At 35.5% G+C, this 21531-nt stretch overlaps 1 protein-coding gene across 1 annotated transcript in view; it reads right to left on the bottom strand.

The window, feature by feature from the left end:
* Positions 1–21531, bottom strand: part of Asah2 (N-acylsphingosine amidohydrolase 2) — a 113061-nt gene that overhangs the window by 49083 nt on the left and 42447 nt on the right. The window contains exons 9-13 of the mRNA XM_047551965.1: positions 21375–21502; positions 19977–20054; positions 8130–8250; positions 6426–6551; positions 783–869 (exon numbers count right to left, since the gene is read on the bottom strand). Of these exons, the coding sequence (XP_047407921.1) occupies positions 783–869; positions 6426–6551; positions 8130–8250; positions 19977–20054; positions 21375–21502 (540 nt within the window). The remainder of the gene's footprint in view (positions 1–782; positions 870–6425; positions 6552–8129; positions 8251–19976; positions 20055–21374; positions 21503–21531) is intronic.

Genomic DNA, 21531 nt, shown 5'->3' with positions numbered 1-21531 from the left:
ATGCATGAACGTGCACACACCCAAGTATGTATAAACTATGAAAACAGATACTTCATTCCCTTTACTGGGAACATGTCAATTGAGGGTCATACTTTCTTTACTTCTTCCTTCAGGAAACTGTCTCCATAGAAGCTGATACAAAATATGGGGGCAAAATAGAAGATAAAATTCAGGAGAGAGAAGAGGGTAGAATAATGCATGATAATCTCACTGCAGACCAGATACTATCTTTCATCATGATTTAAAAAAAAAAAAAAAAGAAAGAAAGAAAGAAAGAAAGAAAAGATGACATGTCTTTGCTCTATCAAGGAAGAGTAGGACCTAATTGGAATTCAAGTTGTAAGAGCTACACCACTCAGCTTTGTCACCAAAGGACAAGTTCAGAAATGATCGGATGACTTTGGGCAAGCAAAGACTTGAGAGATTTCTAAGAATTTAAATGGGGCTGGTCCTACGTGAATGCACAGTAATTGAAAACCTCACAATCTATCTACTTCTGTCTGAGACAAGCACTCTGGCTTTCTAAATATTCTAAAATAAAATGTTTTCCTGATTAATTGGTTTTAGATGTACTTCCTATAAGACGTCAAACTCAATCAGGCAGAGACAGTTCCTGTGTGGTGCTCAAAGACAACCTTCCAAGCTGACATTTTCCAGACTTCCTGGCGCAACCTGAGCTCTTCCTGTCTTCCCTGCAATTATTGACTTCCTAATGAACAACGTCAGTGGACTTAAAAGAACGATTCTAAATGTAGATGAAAGGAGCTGGGCCCAGTGCTTACCTTTGCTCTCTGGTAAATAGTCCGTCCTATTATTTGTGTGCTGTCAAACATATCTTGTCCAGGTCCCTTAGCAATGCACATGCTGGGCTGGAACAACATGAGAATAGATGCATCCTTAGTTAAATGAGTGTTATAAGGAATGAAAAATTATAACTGAATCTAAGCAAAATATATTGTTTAAGTTATAGTCTAGCATTTCTTCTTAGATAGTCTCTCAAATTGCAGACTTAGACAAACAAATTAAACATGGAATTCGAGCATGGAATATTTTAGGAAGTATCTATTCCAGTAACTTACTTTTTTTTAGCTTTCTTTATTTTCTTTTTTTAATTTTTTATTAATTTTTTAAATATTTACAGACTGCATTTTGATTCATTGTATACAAATGGGGTACGACTTTTCATTTCTATGGTTGTACACAATGTAGATTCACACCATTCATGCAATCATACATATACACAGGGTAATACTGTCTGTTTCATTCTACTATCTTTCCATCCCCCACCCTCTCCCACCCCATTTTTCTCTGCACCATCCAAAGTTCCTTCATTCTTCTCTTCCTCCCCGCCCCCGCCACCCCCCTTCGTTATATATCATCATTCACTTATCAGAGAAAACATTTGGTCTTTGGTTTTTTTAGGCTTGGCCTATTTCGCTTAGCATATTTTCCAACTTCATTCATTTCCCAGCAAAGCAACTTACTTTTAAAAATTAGAAAATTGAGATTTACATGGATTGAAAGTCTTGTTTCAGATTATACAGGTAACTAATATCGAGGCTAAGCCAGGAAGCCAAGTCTTTCTGTTTGTTGCATAAATTTTTGTTTGTTCATTGTTGTCTAGGACTCTTGCCTATGATTATCTTAACTGAAATCAGTTAAAATTATATTGGAAAAACTTGTGGCCTTTTGGGAAAAAAAATAATTAATACATCAGACTTTACACAATATTTCTTTTTTTTAACTTTTCCTACATTTTTATTGGTGTATTATAGTTGTACATAATGATGGAATTTGTTGTTACATGTTCGCATATGCACACAATATAATAATATAATATGGCCAATATCATTCCCCAGAACTTCCCCCTCCCTTCCTTCTGGTTCCTTGTATCTTCTGATCTCCCTTTGATTTCCATGAAATCTGCCCCTAACTTTCTTTTCCTTTTTCCTCTGTAGCTGAGAGAAAACATACATCCCTTGATCTTCTGAGTTTGACTTATTTTGCTTAACATAATAGTCTCTAGTTCCATCCATTTATCTGCAAATGATATGATTTCATTTTTCTTTTTAACTGAATAAAACTCCATTATGTATATATACACCACATTTTCTTATCCATTCATCTGTTGTTGGACACATAGGCTGGTTTCATACTTTGGCTACTGCAAACTCTACTTCTATAAATATGGGTATGTATGTATCACTATAGTCTGATGATTTTAATTCTTCAAGATAAATACGGATGAGTAGTATAGCTGGATCATATGGTGATTCTATTCCTAGCCTTTTGAGGAACCGCTAGTGGTGGTACCAATTTGCAATCTCACCAACAATGCAAAAGTGTTCCTTTTCCTCCACATCCTCTCCAGCATTTATTATTATTTGTATTCATGATGACTGACATTCTGACTAATATGAGATGAAATTTTGGTGTAGTTTTGATTTGCTAATTGCTAATTATGTTGAACATTTTGCATATATTTGTTGACTACTTGTATTTCTTCTTTTAAGAATTATTGGTTTAATTCATTTGTCCATTTATTAATAGGGTTATCTCATTTTGGTGTAAAATTTTTTGAGTTCTTTATATATTCTAGATATTAATCCTCTGTCAGAACAGTAGCTAGCAAAGATTTTCTCCATTCTGTAGGTTCTCTCTTCATGTTCCTAATGGCTTCCTTTGCTGTGGCAGAAACTTAAATGTGATGCCATCCCATTTCTTAACTCTTTTACATTATTTTCTGAGAAAGGCATTGCCTGTGCCTATATACTGAAGTGTGATACTATGTTTTCTTCTAGGAGTTGGATAGTTTCTGGTCTAATTCCTTTGTCTTTGATCCATTTTTAATTGATTTTGTGCAGGGTCAGAGATAAGGTCTATACTCTATTTCATATATCAGAAAAATTTGAGATTAAGCAAATAATTATTTAGAATTAAATAGAATCAGGAAAATACTAAAAAATATAGGTAAGTATATTTTATAGTCTAAGAGTATGGAAGATCCTTTAAAAATAATAAAGAAGAGGTTTAGTAAATTTGATAACTTAAACTAAATTCTAAATGTTGTTTTGGGGTGAGGTAATACAAGTAAGGCTAAAAGACAACTGATGCACTGGAGGGAAAGTGCATGCTGTTTGTGACAAATATATATTAATATATTAGAAACCTTAAAAAATTCAGTAAGAACAAAATGCCCCTCATATATCTAAAGGGATAAAATCACCATACTAGATCCTTGCACTCCCATCTTTATTGCCACACTATTCACAATAGGTAAGATATGGAATCAACCCAGATGTCCATCAATGGATGAATGGATAAGGAAAATGTGATATATGTACACAATGGAATATCAGCCATAAAATAATTAAATCCTATAATTTGCAGCAAGATGGACGGAACTGGAGATGATTCATTATGTTAAGTGAAATAAGTTAACACAGAAAGACAAATACCACATGTTCTCACTCATTTGTGGAAACTAAAATGTCAGCCTCGTAAAATAGAGTAGAATAGTTCACTGGAAACTAAGAAGATTGGGAAGCTGGATAAGGGGCAGCAAAATACAGCAAGATTGAAGGAATTAGTTCTTGTTTTCCAAAGCACAGTGGAGTAACTATTGGTTAAAACAATCTATGATAGATTGATATATTTCAAAGTAACTGAAAGAATTCAAAATTCCCACTAATCAGCATACTACAGTGAAGCAGCCACATCAATGTTTATAGCAGCTCAATTCACAACAGCTAAACTATGGAACCAACCTAGGTACCCTCAACAGATGAATGGATAAAGAAACTGTGGTACATATACACAATGGAATATTACTCAGCCTTAAAGAAGAATGAAATTATGGTATTTGCAGGTAAATGGATGGAATTAGAAAATATCATGCTAAGTGAAATAAACCAATCCCCAAAAAATAAAGGCCAAATGTTTTCTCTGACAAGCAGATGCTGATCCATAGTAGGGGTGGGGAATAGGTAGAGAAGAATGAAGGAACTTTGGATTATGCATAGTGAGGGTGGGGTGGTGGGGATGGGAAGGATGGCAGAATGAGACAGACATTATTACCCTATATACATGTATGATTACAGTATTGATGTGATTCAACACCATGTACAGTCAGAGGAATGAGAAGGTATGCTCCATTTGTGTACAATATGTGAAAATGCATTCTATGGTCATGTATAACCAATTAGAATAAATTTTTAAAAATTTTTTAAAAAGAATACAAAATTCCCAACACATAAAAATGATGAATGTTTGAGGAGATGGAAGTGCTTATTTCCCTGATTGATCATTACATGTTGTATACATGTACTGACATTATAATATACCCTATAAAGATGTCAAATACTATGTCTCAATTATTAGAAAAAGAAAAAGGAAAAATACCCTTATTAATGCTTTTTGATTCATTCATATTGAATTGGTGTTTCTCATATTTGAAGTAAAAAGCATCCTAGTGGATACACCATGGAATACAGATGAAATAAGTAATTCACATACACACACATACACAAAGAAATACAAATGGCCATTCAATATTAAAATATGTTCAATCTCATAAATAGTGAAATAGAAATGTAAACTACAAAAAGATAACTCTGCATACTGTATTGGCAAAGATGACAAGACCTTTTTGAGGGTTTGGGGACCCAACACTCATAGATGGTTGGTGGAAAATCACTGAGGGAACAATTGAACAATATGGATTATGTGGTAGGTACACTGTTTCTTTGACAGCAAACTCACTTTTAAGAATTTGTTCTAAGTTGGGATTCATGCACCTGTGAAAACAAGCATGAAAAGGAGGGTGATACTTATATGAAGAAAGAAAAAAACAAGGAAGAGAGCATCTGTGAAGGAAGGGAAAGGGAAGAAAAAAACCATCAGTAGAGGATGAATTAACTACATTATAACACTTTAAGCTAGAAATTATAAAATCAGCTTTGCAGTGTTATTTAGAGCATATTTATTGAAAATAAGGGGGCTGAGCATAGAATATTATTACAGCATGATCCCACATAGGTAAAATCATACATATATTTGTCATGGATAAATAAAAAGCTATCTAAAATTATTCCTGGATGTGAGGGAAGCCAATCCAACACTAAACAGAGAGAAACAGAATTCAGGGACAGGGGAACATAAATGCAATTTTTCTGGGTTATAGAAGTAAAATATGCTCATTATAAAAAATATAAAAATGCATAAGTTGGAGAATAATAACCACCCATAATGGTGCTAAAAAGAAAAACCACTGTTAATGATTCAGAATATTTCATTTTGTCTCTTTACTACACCACATTTGTTTTGAAAAACTGCAGTTATACTGAATATGCACTATTAAACCCTGATTTTCTTACTCGACATTGAGTAGCATGAGTTTTTCCCCACATTATTTAATATTCCAACATATAACATTAAATTGATGCATAATATTCTATAGCAAGCGAGTAGAACTTATTTAACTATTTCACTTAAAAATTTTGTAGTTTAACAAGTAATCTTAAAACTTATTGCAAATCAATAATGTGTGAAAATTTTGCAAAGAAAGAGTAGCAATGTTTCTATATAAAAAAATAGTACACAGTACAATTGCTAAAACAATATTGCTCGTTGTAAGTGTGGTTGACTCAAATAGAAAAAATAGCCCTGAAATAGTGTATAACAAAAGTAATATCACAGATGAAATGTCTACAACATAAAGAATAAGAACCCAGAAATGAGCAACTTACAGTTCTTGTCAAAAGTGAAAATAGATCTGAAGGAACCCTGGAGGGAAGCAGTTAAATAAATGATGGTATAATTTTATCATCATTCAGAATTTTTACACAGATCAGGACACAGACATAAAAAGATTTCTAAAGCAAATTATGTGAAAAACTTAAGTCCTACGCCAATAAAAACTCCATAAGTGAAAAAAAATTTTGTTTATGAATGCTTAGATAAACACATAGGAAGAATTGTAAGAATAATAAATTCTGAGAAGGGAAGGGAGTAAATGGAGACTTTCAATTTTTACTACTCTCTGTGTGTCCATGCTATTTGATTTTTTATGGCAAGTTTTTTTGGTTGTGATATTAAAAGAAAGAAATTTTGATATTACATTTTTTAAAAAAACTATAATCAGTGATTTATAATTAGTGAAAAATGTCTCAGCAGGCAGCTTTTGGTACTAACTTAAAACTTGGGAAATTCCAAGGCAAAATGTTTTAGACTGTCCAAATTTGGGAAGAACACTTAATCCCTGACATTTGACTTAATGGTCAATCAAATGGAAAACTCAGGTTCTTGAATTAAATAGGCCAGTGTACACCTGAGAACAACATACTTAATAAATTAATGATGAATGTTCAAACATGAAGTGTACATGAGATGCAGAAACAAAGATTCCATGAGCCCTATTTACTTACCCCACCAATAGGACAGGTGCTGTTGGCATTTTCACAAGATTCTCCTGTGTTGAGACAATGTGGGCCCAGAATGTTGGAGGACACGTCTCCCAGGTTTGATGAAGCGAAGGCTGCTACATATGGTCCCTGCCGAAAGAAACACCCCATTATCTTTTATTCTTTCTTATTTCCTATAATGACTTCCATTAAAAATGCATTCAATCCACTCTAGTAAACTATTCAAAATCATTTGCTGACAATAAAAAGAGAATATACAATATTCTGAGGACATTTTTCATTTCTGAAAAGATTCACATTACAGTCAATATACATATTATTACTGAAAATATTCCAATTATCAACAGAGTCATTTCAAGGAGGGTGAGCCTCAAACAGAAACGCTGAGACAAGAAATACACTGTGTAACAACAATGAAATGTGGACCTACCAATCCAGTGTCTAGTCTTTTACCTGGAGCGCAGGGGTACATTTACCCTTTTGAAAAATGTTGTAATGGGCAAAAAGCAAAGAGCAAATGCAGACTTCCCTATTGTAAAACTGAACCTAAACATCCTATCCACCCTTCTTTGAATCTTTCCTCTATTTCTCCAGCCTGGTTAGAGTCATTATCAGCCTTGACCCAACTGGTCTACCATTCCATCTTAAATGTCTAAATTTTTCTTAGAAAATGTGATAACTAAGTATTGGAAATCATATGCCTTTTTTGATACTAAAAAGACAATTCATGTCTAGACAATTCAAAGTGTCTAGCACAAGGGCAATGATCATAAATTGGAACCTCCTTTCTTTCCCTAAAACAGAGGTTAAAATAAAGAAGAGTTTTGTCAATAAGAGGCTAAAACACCAGACTGAATGCTAGTGGGGCTACTGTATTTATAACATAATGTTCATTCTAGGTGAGGGCCTGGGAATCTATCCAATCCTATATTCCTCTGCATTTGGTGTTTGTGTGCAGTGATCAGGTAGAACAGGGTGCCTCCTTCCACTTTGTATTTACTAATTTGCCCACAGAGGAAGCGTTCCTGCAGTACCTGGACTGGCTTCCTGGTGCCCCCAAGTCTTATCTTCTCACTCACTGAGTTCCAAAGCTACTAAACAAGTCTGATGGATTAAGGTTGTCTCTAACTTAGTCCTTATTGTAGGAAAATGAAAGGAATTTCATCATTAAGAGGAAAGTGTGGTCCAGTGAAAAGGACTCATCACCTATCCTCATTCAGGATTTTTTCACCATTAAGAAGGTGCTTAATACTTTGAAGGTTCTGAAAACAAAAGTTAACATCAGGGCTGGGAATGTTAGCTCAGTTGATAGAGTGTTTGCCTTCTTGCTTGCACAAGTCCCTCGGTTCAATGCCTAGCACCACAAAAAAAAAAAAAAAAAGGTAACATCAGCATAGTTTATCTCATTTCCGGCTAGGTCAAAACCATTATATATTATAAAAATCTTGACCTTACTCTTTATCATGTAATTGATTGTAACTTTAAAATATAAGTAGTATCTGGCCACAAACAGCAAATGGTTTATTTATTAATCATTTAAAATTTTTCTTTTCCTATTAGGGAGAATGGCAAATTCTTTCTATCCAAGCATATGTGTGGTCCGTGCTGACACTTTGTTCTAAAAATATGAATTAACTATTCTAACTATTGCATGAATGATGACACCCTATGAATTAAGATGAAACTTTCAATGACATAAATTCTCACCTGTCCAGGTAGATATCCTCTGTTCTTCTCTTGCTCAAAAAGGTAAGATGCATAGCCCATATTGTCATTATTTACAAGATGGTTGCTGTTGTTCATGCTGACCGGGTGAATGGCAAACCAGCTGGAAGAGAACAAGAAGCCCCAGGTTAATCAAGAGAACCTGAGAACTGGAGCCAAAACTGAAGACTGGGAGCTTCAGTTTTCTCCAGCAGGAAAAAGAATTTAAAAATGGAGGCTTTCCATAGTTAGATTGGAAATGAACTTAAATTAAAAATAATGTGCTCAAGAAATCTGATCATTTTCTTAAATTAAAAATACAGAATGCCATTTTATTTTCATGAACTTTCTTCATCATCATCATCAGTTCTTAACAAGCACCAAGACTGGCCAGTTACCAGATGACATTTCTGAATAATTATAGAGGTGTAGACTTTGTCCTTCAAGACAGGCACAAAGATGATAACTATTCAAATCAATCCAGTCCAATTCAATAGATTTGTACAGAGGGTCAGCTGTATACCAAGCACAATAAGTGGTGGTGTGCTCTCAGAATCTCACAGAAGACAGAGATATGAATGAATGGCCTTAATACACTGTGACAAATGGTAAAAAGAAAATAGGCATAAAGTATTCAGAGACCACAGATGACTAGCAATTAATTCTTAAGGGCATTATAGAGAGAAGGAATAGCACTGTAAATCCATGGAGGCGTGAAAGAGGATGTTATGCATAATTCAGCATATCTTTATGCATAGTAATAGCTTGCTTAAGTACAGAGATATATAGTTTACAAATTAATTTCACATCTGTTACTTTATTTGAACTTCCCAACAACCCTGATAGGCTGTTTTACCTCCATCTGCATAGTTGACTCAGAGATGCAAATAATGACCCCCCTTTTCATAGAGGAATATGACTCAAATTTCGGTCTGTAAATCCTTATCCAGTGACTTTTGTAAGATCAAACCACCACACAAGTTAAAAAGATATTTATAGAAGGAAAGAGTGAAGCAGAATGCTTAAGATGAAAGAGATGCCAGTTCACGAAGTTTCAGGTTCATTTAGATTTATTTTTTCTACGTAGGGTCTCACTCTGTTGCCCAGTCTGACTTCAAACTCCTGGGCTCAAGTAATCCTCCTGCCTCAGTCTCTCAAGTGGCTGAAACGAGATTTTTAAAAAAATGTATTTTGTGGTTCAACAGATATGTGTCGGCAGGGGAGTGCTTTAAGATTATTCAACAAGTAAATAGCATAGAAACAAGAAACAAAATTGAGAATTGGTACGCATTAGAAAACTTAATACACATACCCAACAAATGTAGGTTTGGATTCTGATTCAAATAAAAACAACTATAAAAAAAAAAGACTGGAAATAATCAGGAAGAACTGAATGCAAACATGGGATTAGATCTTTTTAAGACATTATTTTTAATTTTGTTGGTCATGATGATGATTTGTAGTTACGCATTTTTTCTAAAAAAGAAATCTTTATCTAACAGAGATATTCACTAAAATATTTGAATGAAATAAATATATATTTTATATGTTTTAAATACAAAATGAACACAAAGGGAGAGGAGGAATGAAACAGAATGGCAGAGTACTGCCCATGACATTGAAGCAGTTGATAGCCACATGGAGAATCATTACCCCAATTCACTCTAAATTGTACATATTGAAATTTTCCATAACAGTGTTTTATTTCATGTTGGCAATCATCTCAAATTTTTAAAGCACAATATCAGGCCAAATCACCAGTCAGTAAACTGAATTAGGTCCCTGTGATGACTATTTACCACTGTACAAAGAGAAGTTTGGGCTGGAGATAATCTAAGATCATCCTCCAGAAGTTAATTGCAAGATTTTTTTGTATTTCAGAAAACCCTTCTCTTTGTTCTCTCTGTGTGGGGGTAGGGTGTCTCTTCTCTTAAAACTATAGTGTCAAAATAAATTTGAATCAACTGTTTTCCAGTTAGGTGGACTTTGGTTTTTTGGTTTGCTCTGTTTCATTTAGAAGGAAAATGTGGCAATGGCCATGGCAGTTTCATGACTCCCTGACGGAAATATCTCAGTCTGACCTGACCAAAATATCTCAGTCTGACCTGACCAAGCTGAAGTTGGTCCCATTCAGCCACACCACCATCTCCCCATTGCAAACAAAGGACACACGCTGCAGAACAATTCTCTCAACACTGACTATTATCTAGCACATATTAGGCAAAGACTTTAAATAAGGGTCTGATTTTATTCTCATAAGGATCTTTTGAAACAACTTGGGAGGATAAGGTGGGAGAATCTCAAATTCTAAGTCAGCCTGCGCAACTTGGTGAGACCCTGTCTCAAAATAAAAATTATAAAGGACTGGGGATGTGGCTTAGTGGTAGAGTGTCTCTGGGTTCAGTGACCAGTACAACAAGGAAAAATAAAAAGAATGTTTTGAGTTAAGTTCTTCCACTATTACTATTCTCATTTTACATTGAAGGAAACTAAGTCTCAGAGTAGGGAAGTAACCTGAACAAGGTCACACAGTCATTAAGTTGAGAAACAGTACTGTGAATCCAGGTTTGTCAGACTGTATATTAGCTCTTATTCACAATGGGATACTGGTTCTGTCCCTTCCCTTTGTTCATTTGTTGATTCCATACAAGTTTAGTTAATTTTGACTCTGTGCCAAGCACTAGGAAAATAAGGATGAATGAGACTTCATCTTGCCCTTGAGAAATGCTGAGTCTTAAAGCATGAATAGGAACTTGTCAAAGGACTCAATACAGATGTATTCCTAGCAGAGGAAATAACACCTGTAAAGGCATAGAGCTGGGGAAAGTGTGGCATGTACAGAGATTGGGTAGACAGTGTGGCCAAAGCAGAATGGATAACTGCAAGAACAGCAGCAGTTGAATTTATTGGGAGCCAAGAGTGGAACAGGCATTGTTTTAAACCCCAAGGAACTCAGAATTAGGGGTGTTCTCCAGCAGCAAGAAAGTTAAAACTATCCACAAAGTATCTGTGGAGGAAGCAAATGCTAAGTAGATTTTGGTCTAGTAGTTAGATACAGATGACTTCCTATTTATTTCAGCTCTGAGAAAATCAGTTGAAGGTTTTATCTACAAAAGTGCAAAACCAATATCCCCCACACACACAAAAAAAGTTATTTGTATTGCAGGAAAGGAAGATGTTGTATATTTTTCTCCTCTTTCCTTTGAAATATGTTGTTTAAATATCAGACATGCCACAGCATGCCTGAAAGTATTATGATAATAGATGAATATTTATAAAAAATACAAAGAGGTGGTCATTTTAATTTTAAAAGTCCATATTTACAATTTATTTTATCTGCTGAAAAGTAAAGTTCAAAGAAAAGTTCAAAGGAGAGTAAGGAAGGCTTAGTTTCAGAAGATGTTCGAATTATAGAACTAAAAGGATGAACATGTTCCAGATAATAAACATTTAAAAATAATAATGATGTCACACCTGCATGGAAAATGGGATACAAGCCTCTATCCCAACCAGTATGGTACAATCAAGAGGACTGAGGAAAGTCAAAGGATTAGAGATTTTACTTAGTTTGTAGCAAAGCCAATTAAAATTCTTGGATCTTCATTCCTGATAATGGAAAAAACAAATTCCAACCATATTTTATGAATCAATAAGCAGCATATTAATATATGTTTTGGTTGGCATGGTGGCACATGCCTGTAATCTCAATAACTCAGAAGGCTAAAGCAGGAGAATCACAAGTTCAAGGCCAAACTCAGCAATTTGGTGAGGCCCTAAGCAACTTAGGGAGACCATTTATAAAATATATATGTGTGTTATGGTTTGTTTCTAAAGTGTCTGAAGTGTTCTGAAAGCTCATATATTGAAGGCTTGGTCCCTATTGCAGCAGTATTCAGAGGTGGTGCCTTGGGGAGGTATCTGGATTATGAGGGCTCTGACCACTTCAGTGGACCCACCCACTGATGGATTCATAACTTAATGGGCACTTGGGAGGTGGTGGACATTATGGTGGAGCCTGTTAGGAGGAAGTAGATCACTGAGGGCATGCCCATGAAGAGTATATTTTGTTCCCAGTCCCTTCCCTCTATCTCTTTTGCTTCCTAGCCACCATGAGGTGAGCCACTTAGTTCCACTACCTGCTCCTTGTCTCACCACAGGACCAGAAACAACAGAGCCAAGTGACCACGGACTAAACCCTCTGAAATCATAAATGAATCTTTCCTCCTTTAAGCTGATTTTCTGAGCTATTCTGTCACAGCAATTGAAAGCTGTGACAAGCACGATATAGAATAATGATGTTCTTCTCTTGGGTGACTGTGGCATTTGGAGAAATAGATCTCTAGGAACTCTTTCAATTCAGACATTGTGTATTCTCTACTGTGAAAGAGAAAAAATGCTGCCATAAACTAATAGAACCTCAGTGAAAGTCAAGTTTCACTCTCTCAGACTTGGGCCTCTAGGTCCAGCATGTAAGTTGTACTATATAAAAAATGGTTTAAATCCAGCTCCTGCATAGCTCACCAAGCCCAGGAAGGGTATGACTGTAAGATTTATTCTCAGGAGCCTATGTACCAGCTGTGGCCTTCTAGAAACTAAATAGGAAAACAGAATATTGTTCATCCATTCAAAGGTTGTGTTCATGAAGATTCATGGTAATATAGGAGCTCTTTGTATAAACATGATATAGGAGGCTATAATGGGTTGAACAGTGTCCCCCCAAAATTTATGTCTATCTAGAACTTCACAGTGTAACTTATTTTGTAATAGGATCTTTATAGATATAATCAAGGTAAAGATTAACTAAGATGATACTAACTTAGTAGTCTCTAAAGCCAATGACCAATATTCTTATAACAAGAGGGAAAAAACAGAGGCACCCAAAGAAGAAAGTGATACGAAGATGAAAGCAGAGATCAAAGTAATGTATCTATAAGCCAAGGAAGCCAAGAATTGATGGTAACCACTAGAAGTTAAGAGAGAGACAAGGAACAGGTTGTCCCTCAGAACCTCTGGAAGGAACCAGTCTGCGAATGCCTTGATTTTGGACTTTGGGTCTCCTGATCTGTGCGACAATACCTTTCTGTTGTTTTGAGGCACCCAGTCTGTCATAATGTGTGGCTTCCCTTGAAAACTAATACAGAGGTCATATACTACTGTGGCCAAGCTTTCCAGTTCTGGACTCGGGTACAAGCTACTTAACTTATTTGAACCTCCAATGTTCCCATCTGTAACATAATGATAATAGCAGTATCCACCTCACAACATTTGATACTTAAAAGAACTAACACAAGTAAAGTGCTTAGCACAAAGACGATCTTATACCAAGAATGGAATAAATGTTCACTATGATGATGTTGATGATGCTACTGCTGCTACAGATGATGATAATGCTGATGAGGAAGGGCATAAAACTCTGAGCATAATACATATGTGATCATAAGACTGATAAAATGCTACAATATATGGTGCATGGGTACCATAGGACATGAGCATGAAATAATTATATGAGGACTCTCTGCCCTCTTGTGGCAGATATTTGAGGGCTCATAAAACATCCATCGGCTTTTCTGTGTCCCAGTCTCACTTGGAGGGTGGGAGCATGTGAATAGTTCTGGGCAATCTGTACTGTGCAGAAGGACTACCCCACCTGCAGGAGACTTCACAGGAACAGGAAATAGGTCTGTAATGTGGGGAGTTACTGGAATTTTACCTTCTATTTGTTGTGGTACTTGGCATTCAACACATCTCTCTGTCACCTCCCTCACAATCCTCCTCACCCGACCCAACTACAAATTACTGGGAGGGAAGAGAGGAAAGGGTGTTTCACTGATAATGTTATACGGGAAGGACTTTGAGGCCCAGCATTCTACCCAAGGGTAACCTGAATTTTAAACCAGCAGAAGTAATGAATAAAGACTACACTCTTCAGATTGAAGAAAGGCAAAGAGTTCTTCTGCAGTTACAGGTAAACATGGTGGCCAGCATCCTGGGAAGATGTCTGCCAGCTCAACTAACCCATTCCTTATCTTCAAAATTACTAAATGAAAAGAGGCCCCTCAAAATATAATAATAACGAATTTTATTTCTGCAATCCCACAGTGCTGGGGACTCGAACCCGGGCCTCCAGCATGCAAGGCAGGCACTCTACAAAATAGGCTATATGCCCTGCAATAATAATGAATTTTAAAACGCCCTCTCAGAAGGATACTGGAGAGAGATCTTGTTTGGGTGAATTTCATTAAGTTATGGAAATCAAAATTCTTGAACCCTAACTGATATGATTAAGTGATCAACAAAACAAAACCATGAAATAGCCGAGAAGATTTTTTTTAAAAAATTCAAACCAACTAGGAACTGAGGAAATTCAAAGGAAAACAACAGTAATTTGGCTTTGTTGAGTCTGTTGCTTGGCAACTATTATAATGTATGATAACACACATGATTGGCAAGAGCCTGGGATACAACCTTCTGCTCCTGTTTGCAGCAGGAGTGTAAACCAGAAAAACCTTTCTAGAGGGCTGTTTGGCAGTTTATAGGAAGAGCTTTACAATTTAAACACTCCATGTGGCTCAGCAATACCACTTCTATGAATTTAGCTTAAAGAATCATTGGCCAACATTATTTAAGAATTTTTCTCACAAAGTATTTTATGATGGAAAAAACAGTAAACAACCTAAATAACCAATGATTATTGGTTAGTTGAGTGTATTCTAATATATGTAATTATATATTCTAAATATATAATATACATATGGTGCTAATAGAAAAATTATCCAACTATATATACACTAAAATCTTATCTTTTAAATAAAAATTTTATAAATGTTAGGGGAAAAGTCTAAGGCTATGTAACAAAATGTTAATAGAATAACACAGAATAGGGAGGTACAGAAAAGTCCAGACACATAATAATCACAATTTCTGAAAATAGATTTAACTCATTCATTGAAAGATAGTCAAAATACAAAATAAATAAACAGCTATACGGTATTCATAAGAGATACTCGTAAACATAAGAACAAAAAAAAAGGTTGAATGAAAATGACAGAAAAAACAGACATGGCAAATTCTAACCTACAAAAAGTTGAGTTAACTATATTTATCTTTCAAATTAAAAAAAAAAACATTTTTAGATACTCAGAGAGTCACTAAAAAAACAAGCAAGCAACTGAAAAACCACGATTATCTTAATACATGGAGACATTATTAATATTTTCATAGTATTTTAAAGTTCCAGGGCCCAAAGTGAGTAAAACCAAATAGGCTTCCAACTCTGCAGCAGGACCTTGCAGTCACGCTTGTTTCTTCTTATGAGTTCCACATAGGAAAAAGAACAGATGCAAATTACCTGAATATTAACCATGGATACTTTGGGATAATGTAATTTTGAGTTGAAATTTTTTTCCTTTCTACTTTCATGTATTCTTTCATGCTTTTTTTATGGTGAATGTATCTTATTTAAATACTGAAAAAAAAATAACACTTGGAAAAAAATAACAACCTTAAAGATTTTGTTAGGTTAAAACATTCCAACAATCAAGTCCAATGTCTTCTGCCAACTGGCTTTTATGGCTTTGTTTTCAAAACTTGTGACATTCTAACAAGACTGATTTATCTCTGTTGTCAGTCAACTGTCATTACCCTTGTCATCAAAAAAGTCCTGACCTAGTACCTTCTCCTTATATAAGAATGGACCAGACACTGGCTGAAAGCTCACTACACACCCATGGCCTATGCTCCACTGGAGAAGCACGTGGGCATGTGGATAGCAGAGCAGAGCAGGAAGATAGTGTCAAGCTTTGGAACAACTTACAAGAAAAAAAAATATCAGCGATATGGCAGCAGAGAGCAGGGCTTTATAAACCAGAGTTAATACAAATAGAGGAGGCATTTATGAAGACAAAGATTAGGTGAGATGGACTTTTAAAAAGAGGTCAAAAATGGTGTTGTGAATAGCAGTGACAAGTTTTTAACATTTGCAATTTGAATAGGGTCAAGTGAACTGGGGAAAGTGGACAAGGTAGAGTAGAAGCAGCAGTATAGACAGATACTGTGATTCAAAAAGTCGTAGTTAGAGAAGGTAGAGGAAATTTAAACACACAGACCCTTCTGAGTTCTATAAGTCAATATAACTCAAATAAATTAGTGTAATTCCAAATTGGATCTTCCTGTTTGTACACAAATTATTCAAATAACTTGCACAAATTGCCGCCCTGTTATTTTAAAAATGTTTTGAAAAACCTCCTTACAGGACCCCTTTCTGTAAGAATCCAAAGATTTGCATTAACTAAAACAGAAGGCAATGAAGCAATCATTCAAAGACCTGCTCAGACCTTCCCTGTGACTCCAATAAGTAGGAACCACATCAAACTGATTCCTAGTGGGCTGCCAGAAAGGAAAGGAAGGGAAGTGAGGAGAGGAATTCATGCCACTCCTGTGAACTCAAGGGAAGAAAAGCAAGATGCTGGCTGTTGTGTTGTAGGCCAAACCCATCTCCCTAGCTGCCTGGCCTGGCTCTTTCACTAACCAAAACTGCCATTTGGGTTACTTGCCTGGTGTCTTTCTCTCTCTCTCTCTCTCTCTCTCTCTCTCTCTTTCCCCCTCCCTCACCCCCTCTTTCTTTTTAAACCTCTATTTTGCTTTCCTCCATACATGTGCTGTCTTAATATGTCAGGATTTCTCAAGACCCAGTTTTGTCTCCTCTGAATGACAGACTCTGGGGTGCCTTCCAAAGTTTCCCAAAGTATATTTTGTATATATTTTGCTTACACTTATATTTTGCTTATATTTTAATTCAAAACTCAGAACATTCCCAGCATGCTCTCTATGTCCAAAAAGGTACAGATATTTTCCTGACAGGTCAAGTGAGGAGCTGACAACTGTAGAGGGTTTTGACCTACAAAATAGATTTGACCACATAAATTTATTTCATTCCTCTAGTCACTGCTCTTCTTAACCCTTCAATAGTTCCTACCCCCAATCCCAGCTTAAAACACTATAATGATTTTCCATTTCTCTTAGTATAGACATCAAAATCTTCATTGTGACATCTAATCTTTTGCTGTATCTCACAACACCCTGACCCTTTTCCTCTGTTCTCCAGACACACAGACTTCCCAGCAGTTCTCCAAAAGGATCCCAGGTCTTATACACATATTTTTCCCACTGTGCTAAGTTTTCTTTTCCATACCCCGTTTGCCAATTAATTCCTATTCCTCCTTCAGCTTTTGTCTCTTCCTCAGGGAAACATTTTCCGAACTTCTGACAACAGCAAATTTCTTCAAGATAGCTCTACATATCTTCCTTCCTACTTAACTTGATTATAATTTAGTATATAACATTATTATTATTATTATTATTATTATTATTATTATATAATTTGTTAAATTAGTACTTAATCCAATTGTAATTTTTTTTTGTATTTTATGTCTATTTATATATCCTCTGTCTCCATCAGTAGACTAGAAGGGCAACAACTGTCTGATTTTGCTTATGATTGTATTCCTAGGATTAACTCAGTTCATGACACACACATCCCACACAGATTTAATAAATGAATGAGTGAATGAGAAATAATCTCTTTGTAAAAAAAGATAGAATATCCATATTGAGAAATGTGGAAAAATCACAGAGAATTTAAGGCATTCATTCAAGGAGCACAAACATAGGCATATGATTCCAAGGTATTTGGTTCCTGATTCTAAGGCCAGGGAATGCATCATTCCAAGGACTGAAAGTATGGATGGCACATATTAGGTGCCTATTGCAGACTTGTTGACTAAAGGAATAAAAACAAAAATAAAAGTAGGAAGAAATTATGAACTTTGATAGGGTTTCAGTGTGTCTTAGCTGTGACATTGGCAGGTCACATCACCTTTGTTTCCCAGCTGAAGGTTGAGCTGGAACATCTCCATGCTTTGGAATTCTGGTTCTGTATTTCCAAACTCCTCACACCTTGGGATTCTGCCTAACAGCAGACACCTACATGTGGTGACTGAATTACTTAACAACCCAGATTTGACTTTATGTTTTACATCATTTTTAATGTGTCCAGCTCCAATGTCATTTTCTCTTGGAAACCTTCCACAGTGCTTCCAAGAACTCACAGCTACCTACTCCAAAGTCCCATAGGATTTATTTATACCCACACAATAGCACTTTTGGTCATCTGGTTTATCTTATGGTAACCTATCTATTTATCTTGTCGTTCACTTCAGTTACCCCACTAACCTGTAAGACCTATGAAGATAGGAACCATGTCTTATTCATCATAACTATATAAAGCAATGCATTTACACGACTGACATTTAGAAATTCTGAGTTAAATACTAGGTGACAAATAATCAATAGATGAATTTATTTTAATGGAAGAATAAATTTTATCATGTCAGTCCACATAGCAAAGTTTATCAGGGAGTTTTTAGTGATCTCATTTTACACCCAAAAAAGCAATTCCAATGCTAAGAGTTTCAAGCACTTTTATATGCCAATAATGGAGTTATTTAGAAGAGGTCAAATTATATTCTATTCCTTGCCTTTTAGCTCAAAGGATTATGTTTGTCTATGCCAAGCACAAAACTAGAACTTTGCATGCATTATCTCATTTAATCCTCAAACAACTCTATACAGTATTATTATTCCCGCTTTCCAATAGAATAACTGAAGTCTAAGTGGGTGTTATTTTCCCCAGGCCATAAGGCTAAGTGACAAGAGAGATTAGATCTGAACCTAATTTAGCCTCACCATGAAACCTGAATTCTTTATCACCTTGATGTCCTCCACCTAGTTTTAGGGTCAAATTGTGTATGTGATAAACTATGTGTCATGGTCTTTATTTTTCTTCAGTACTTGGTTACTTTTAATTTACTTTAACTTTTAAAATTTGCTTTTAGTTTTACTCACATAAAATCTTTCACTTAGATATTTCATGATTCTACTTGACCAACCCTTTGCCATCACTCTAATACTTATCAATATTTCAAGGACTCACTTCTTCCCATAGAATGCTCGAAATGGCCTAGGGATAAGAAAACTGGGAGACAGAGTAGTCATATAACTTGTCTAAAGTCACACAGTGAATAAGGATGAAAGTCCAGAGTAAATCCAAGCCATTTGACTCTAGTACCCAAGTACTATTATGAATTTCTTTGGGGGCATTTTTGTATCATATATAAGTCCACAGGTCAAAGTGTCTTCTAGAACATTACCCAGTCAATTCTTGAAGAGGTCCAATTTCAGTAACTGAAATCACATAAGAATGCAAATTCCTGCTTTTTGAAGTAAACCAGATCTGTTTTCCCATATGCTGTTACTGCCAGATAACAGTGCTAAAATATGTGCTGAGCTATAATTCTACCTTATCTGCTCAGTTCTGTCCTATTCCTAATTGGCACTGTCCTGCATTATATTTAATCCTTTTAGGAAAATATAAATAATGTTAAACCCATAGTCACTTGCCTGATTTGTCAGGTTATTTTCTTATTTTATCAAGAAATAACTGTCCATATCATAGAAGCTTTCTATCTGATAAAGTAAAAAGCATCAACATTTACTGAGTCTTTATGACATGTGCCAGATACTGTGCTCAGAACCTCACCAGGACCCCTCACTGTGTCATCCTTATATCAGCCCAAATTTATAGGGGACACACTAAGGTCTGAGAACTTTGCCCAAAGTCCCATTACTGTTCCCCAGTTGTGTCTGACTCCAAGTCTGAACTCTTAACCACTTATTTTTTCTCACCATCTGTGGGTACTATTCTAGTCTCTTTTTTCCCTCCATGTAATTAAGGCAAGATCTCCAGACAAGTTTAAACAAGGGGAAAAAAGGAAGAAAGAGAAAATAGAGTACCTGATAAGGCCCATGTCATCTCCATTCAAATCCACCATTTTCAAGAGTACCATTTCCTTGTCTGTGTTTGAAGAATACCTAGTCAGTGAAACAAAGAAACTTAGTTCTATGTTAGAGACTGGCCCTCATGTATGGCAAATAATAAAAGTTGATAGAAAAATAAAAATGCCTCTTAGTGAGATTCCTTGAAAAGTTCTGTGAACCCCATCCAGTACCTCATTCCTCAGTAAGGAAATGGTTTATAATTGCGATTGATGTTGGGAGTACTAAGTAAACTGACTAGAGTTGAACTATATATTTTTATACAATATATGTAAGATTATATAACATATAGGCATTACTTTTAGAAAATGATTTGTCTTTGACATTTTACTTCTATCAACTTTTAATGGAATCTCTTGGAATGTGCAGGAGTATGCAAAACCAAAATCATTCAAGACCTGTAACTTAAGTGTTTCTTTATGTACTTTCAAGGTAAATCAGATTATAGTTTCTAAAAATCAATACCTCTGAAAGCAATTGAAAAATATACAGGCAAATGTAAAATGTCAAAGTCAAGTTGAGACTGAGGTATTGTTGTATACTGCCATAGTGTTACAAACCTGTAACAGATTTGAAAAAAAAAAAAATCTCCCTTAGTTGTTCCATTTAGTTATGTTTGTTTTATTTTTTGCTTTTCCTTCCAGATTCTTTATTTGGGGGGGAACAGGTAACTGGGGTTTGAACTCAGGGGTACTTGATCACTGAGCCACATCCTTGGCCCTATTTTGTATTTTATTTAGTGACAGGGTTTCACTGAGTTGCTTAGTGCCTTACTTTTTCTGAGGTTGGCTTTGAACTCAAAATCCTCCTGCCTCAGCCTCCTGAACTGGGATTATAGGTGTGTACCACCATGCCTGGCTTTATTTTTAATTTTTTTATCATGTCTTTCTTGCCCTACTCTAGTGAACTAAGATGATTTCTTCTAGATAACACATAATAAAAGAGCTATTCATTACTTTAACAAAGATGTGTTATGCACATTTTAATCTCTATTTCACAGATGATGAAGCTGAGAGTTAATAAATTAAGTAAATCCCTAAAGGTCACACAACTCAAAAGTGGAAAATTTAAGTTGAGACCATACTTGTGTCTGATTTCAAAGCCCAGAGTACGTTAAACATCTACCATGGCTCCCTGGGCCAACAAAGGACAGAGATATAGGGGGGGTGGGGGGGAACTGGTATTCATTTCTACATTCACTTTTTGTTTCTGTTTGTCCCAGATAAATGTGTTCTAAAATTATTTTAGCTTTCATACTCTCCTAGGGTCCCACCATAGCCACCAATAACAACTCTTTGATTTTGTGGATTTTCTCAAAGGAAATGCAATGATATTCTTTTGATCATTTCCCCTTACCTTGCTCTCTCTGACTGTGGATTCTTAAGGTAAGATGTAGGACTTCGATTGATCTGTACACCATCTACATCTCCTTTATTGATGAATATTTTGCCTGGTTTCATATTTGCATGTGCTATCTCGATGCTCTGAAAGTTAAAAAAAGACATAGGGGTAG

This window comes from Sciurus carolinensis, chromosome 5, assembly GCF_902686445.1.
Source record: "Sciurus carolinensis chromosome 5, mSciCar1.2, whole genome shotgun sequence".
NCBI lineage: Eukaryota > Metazoa > Chordata > Mammalia > Rodentia > Sciuridae > Sciurus > Sciurus carolinensis.
The sequence above is the reverse complement of the archived record's forward strand: the minus strand, read 5'-3'. Positions and strand labels throughout refer to the sequence as shown.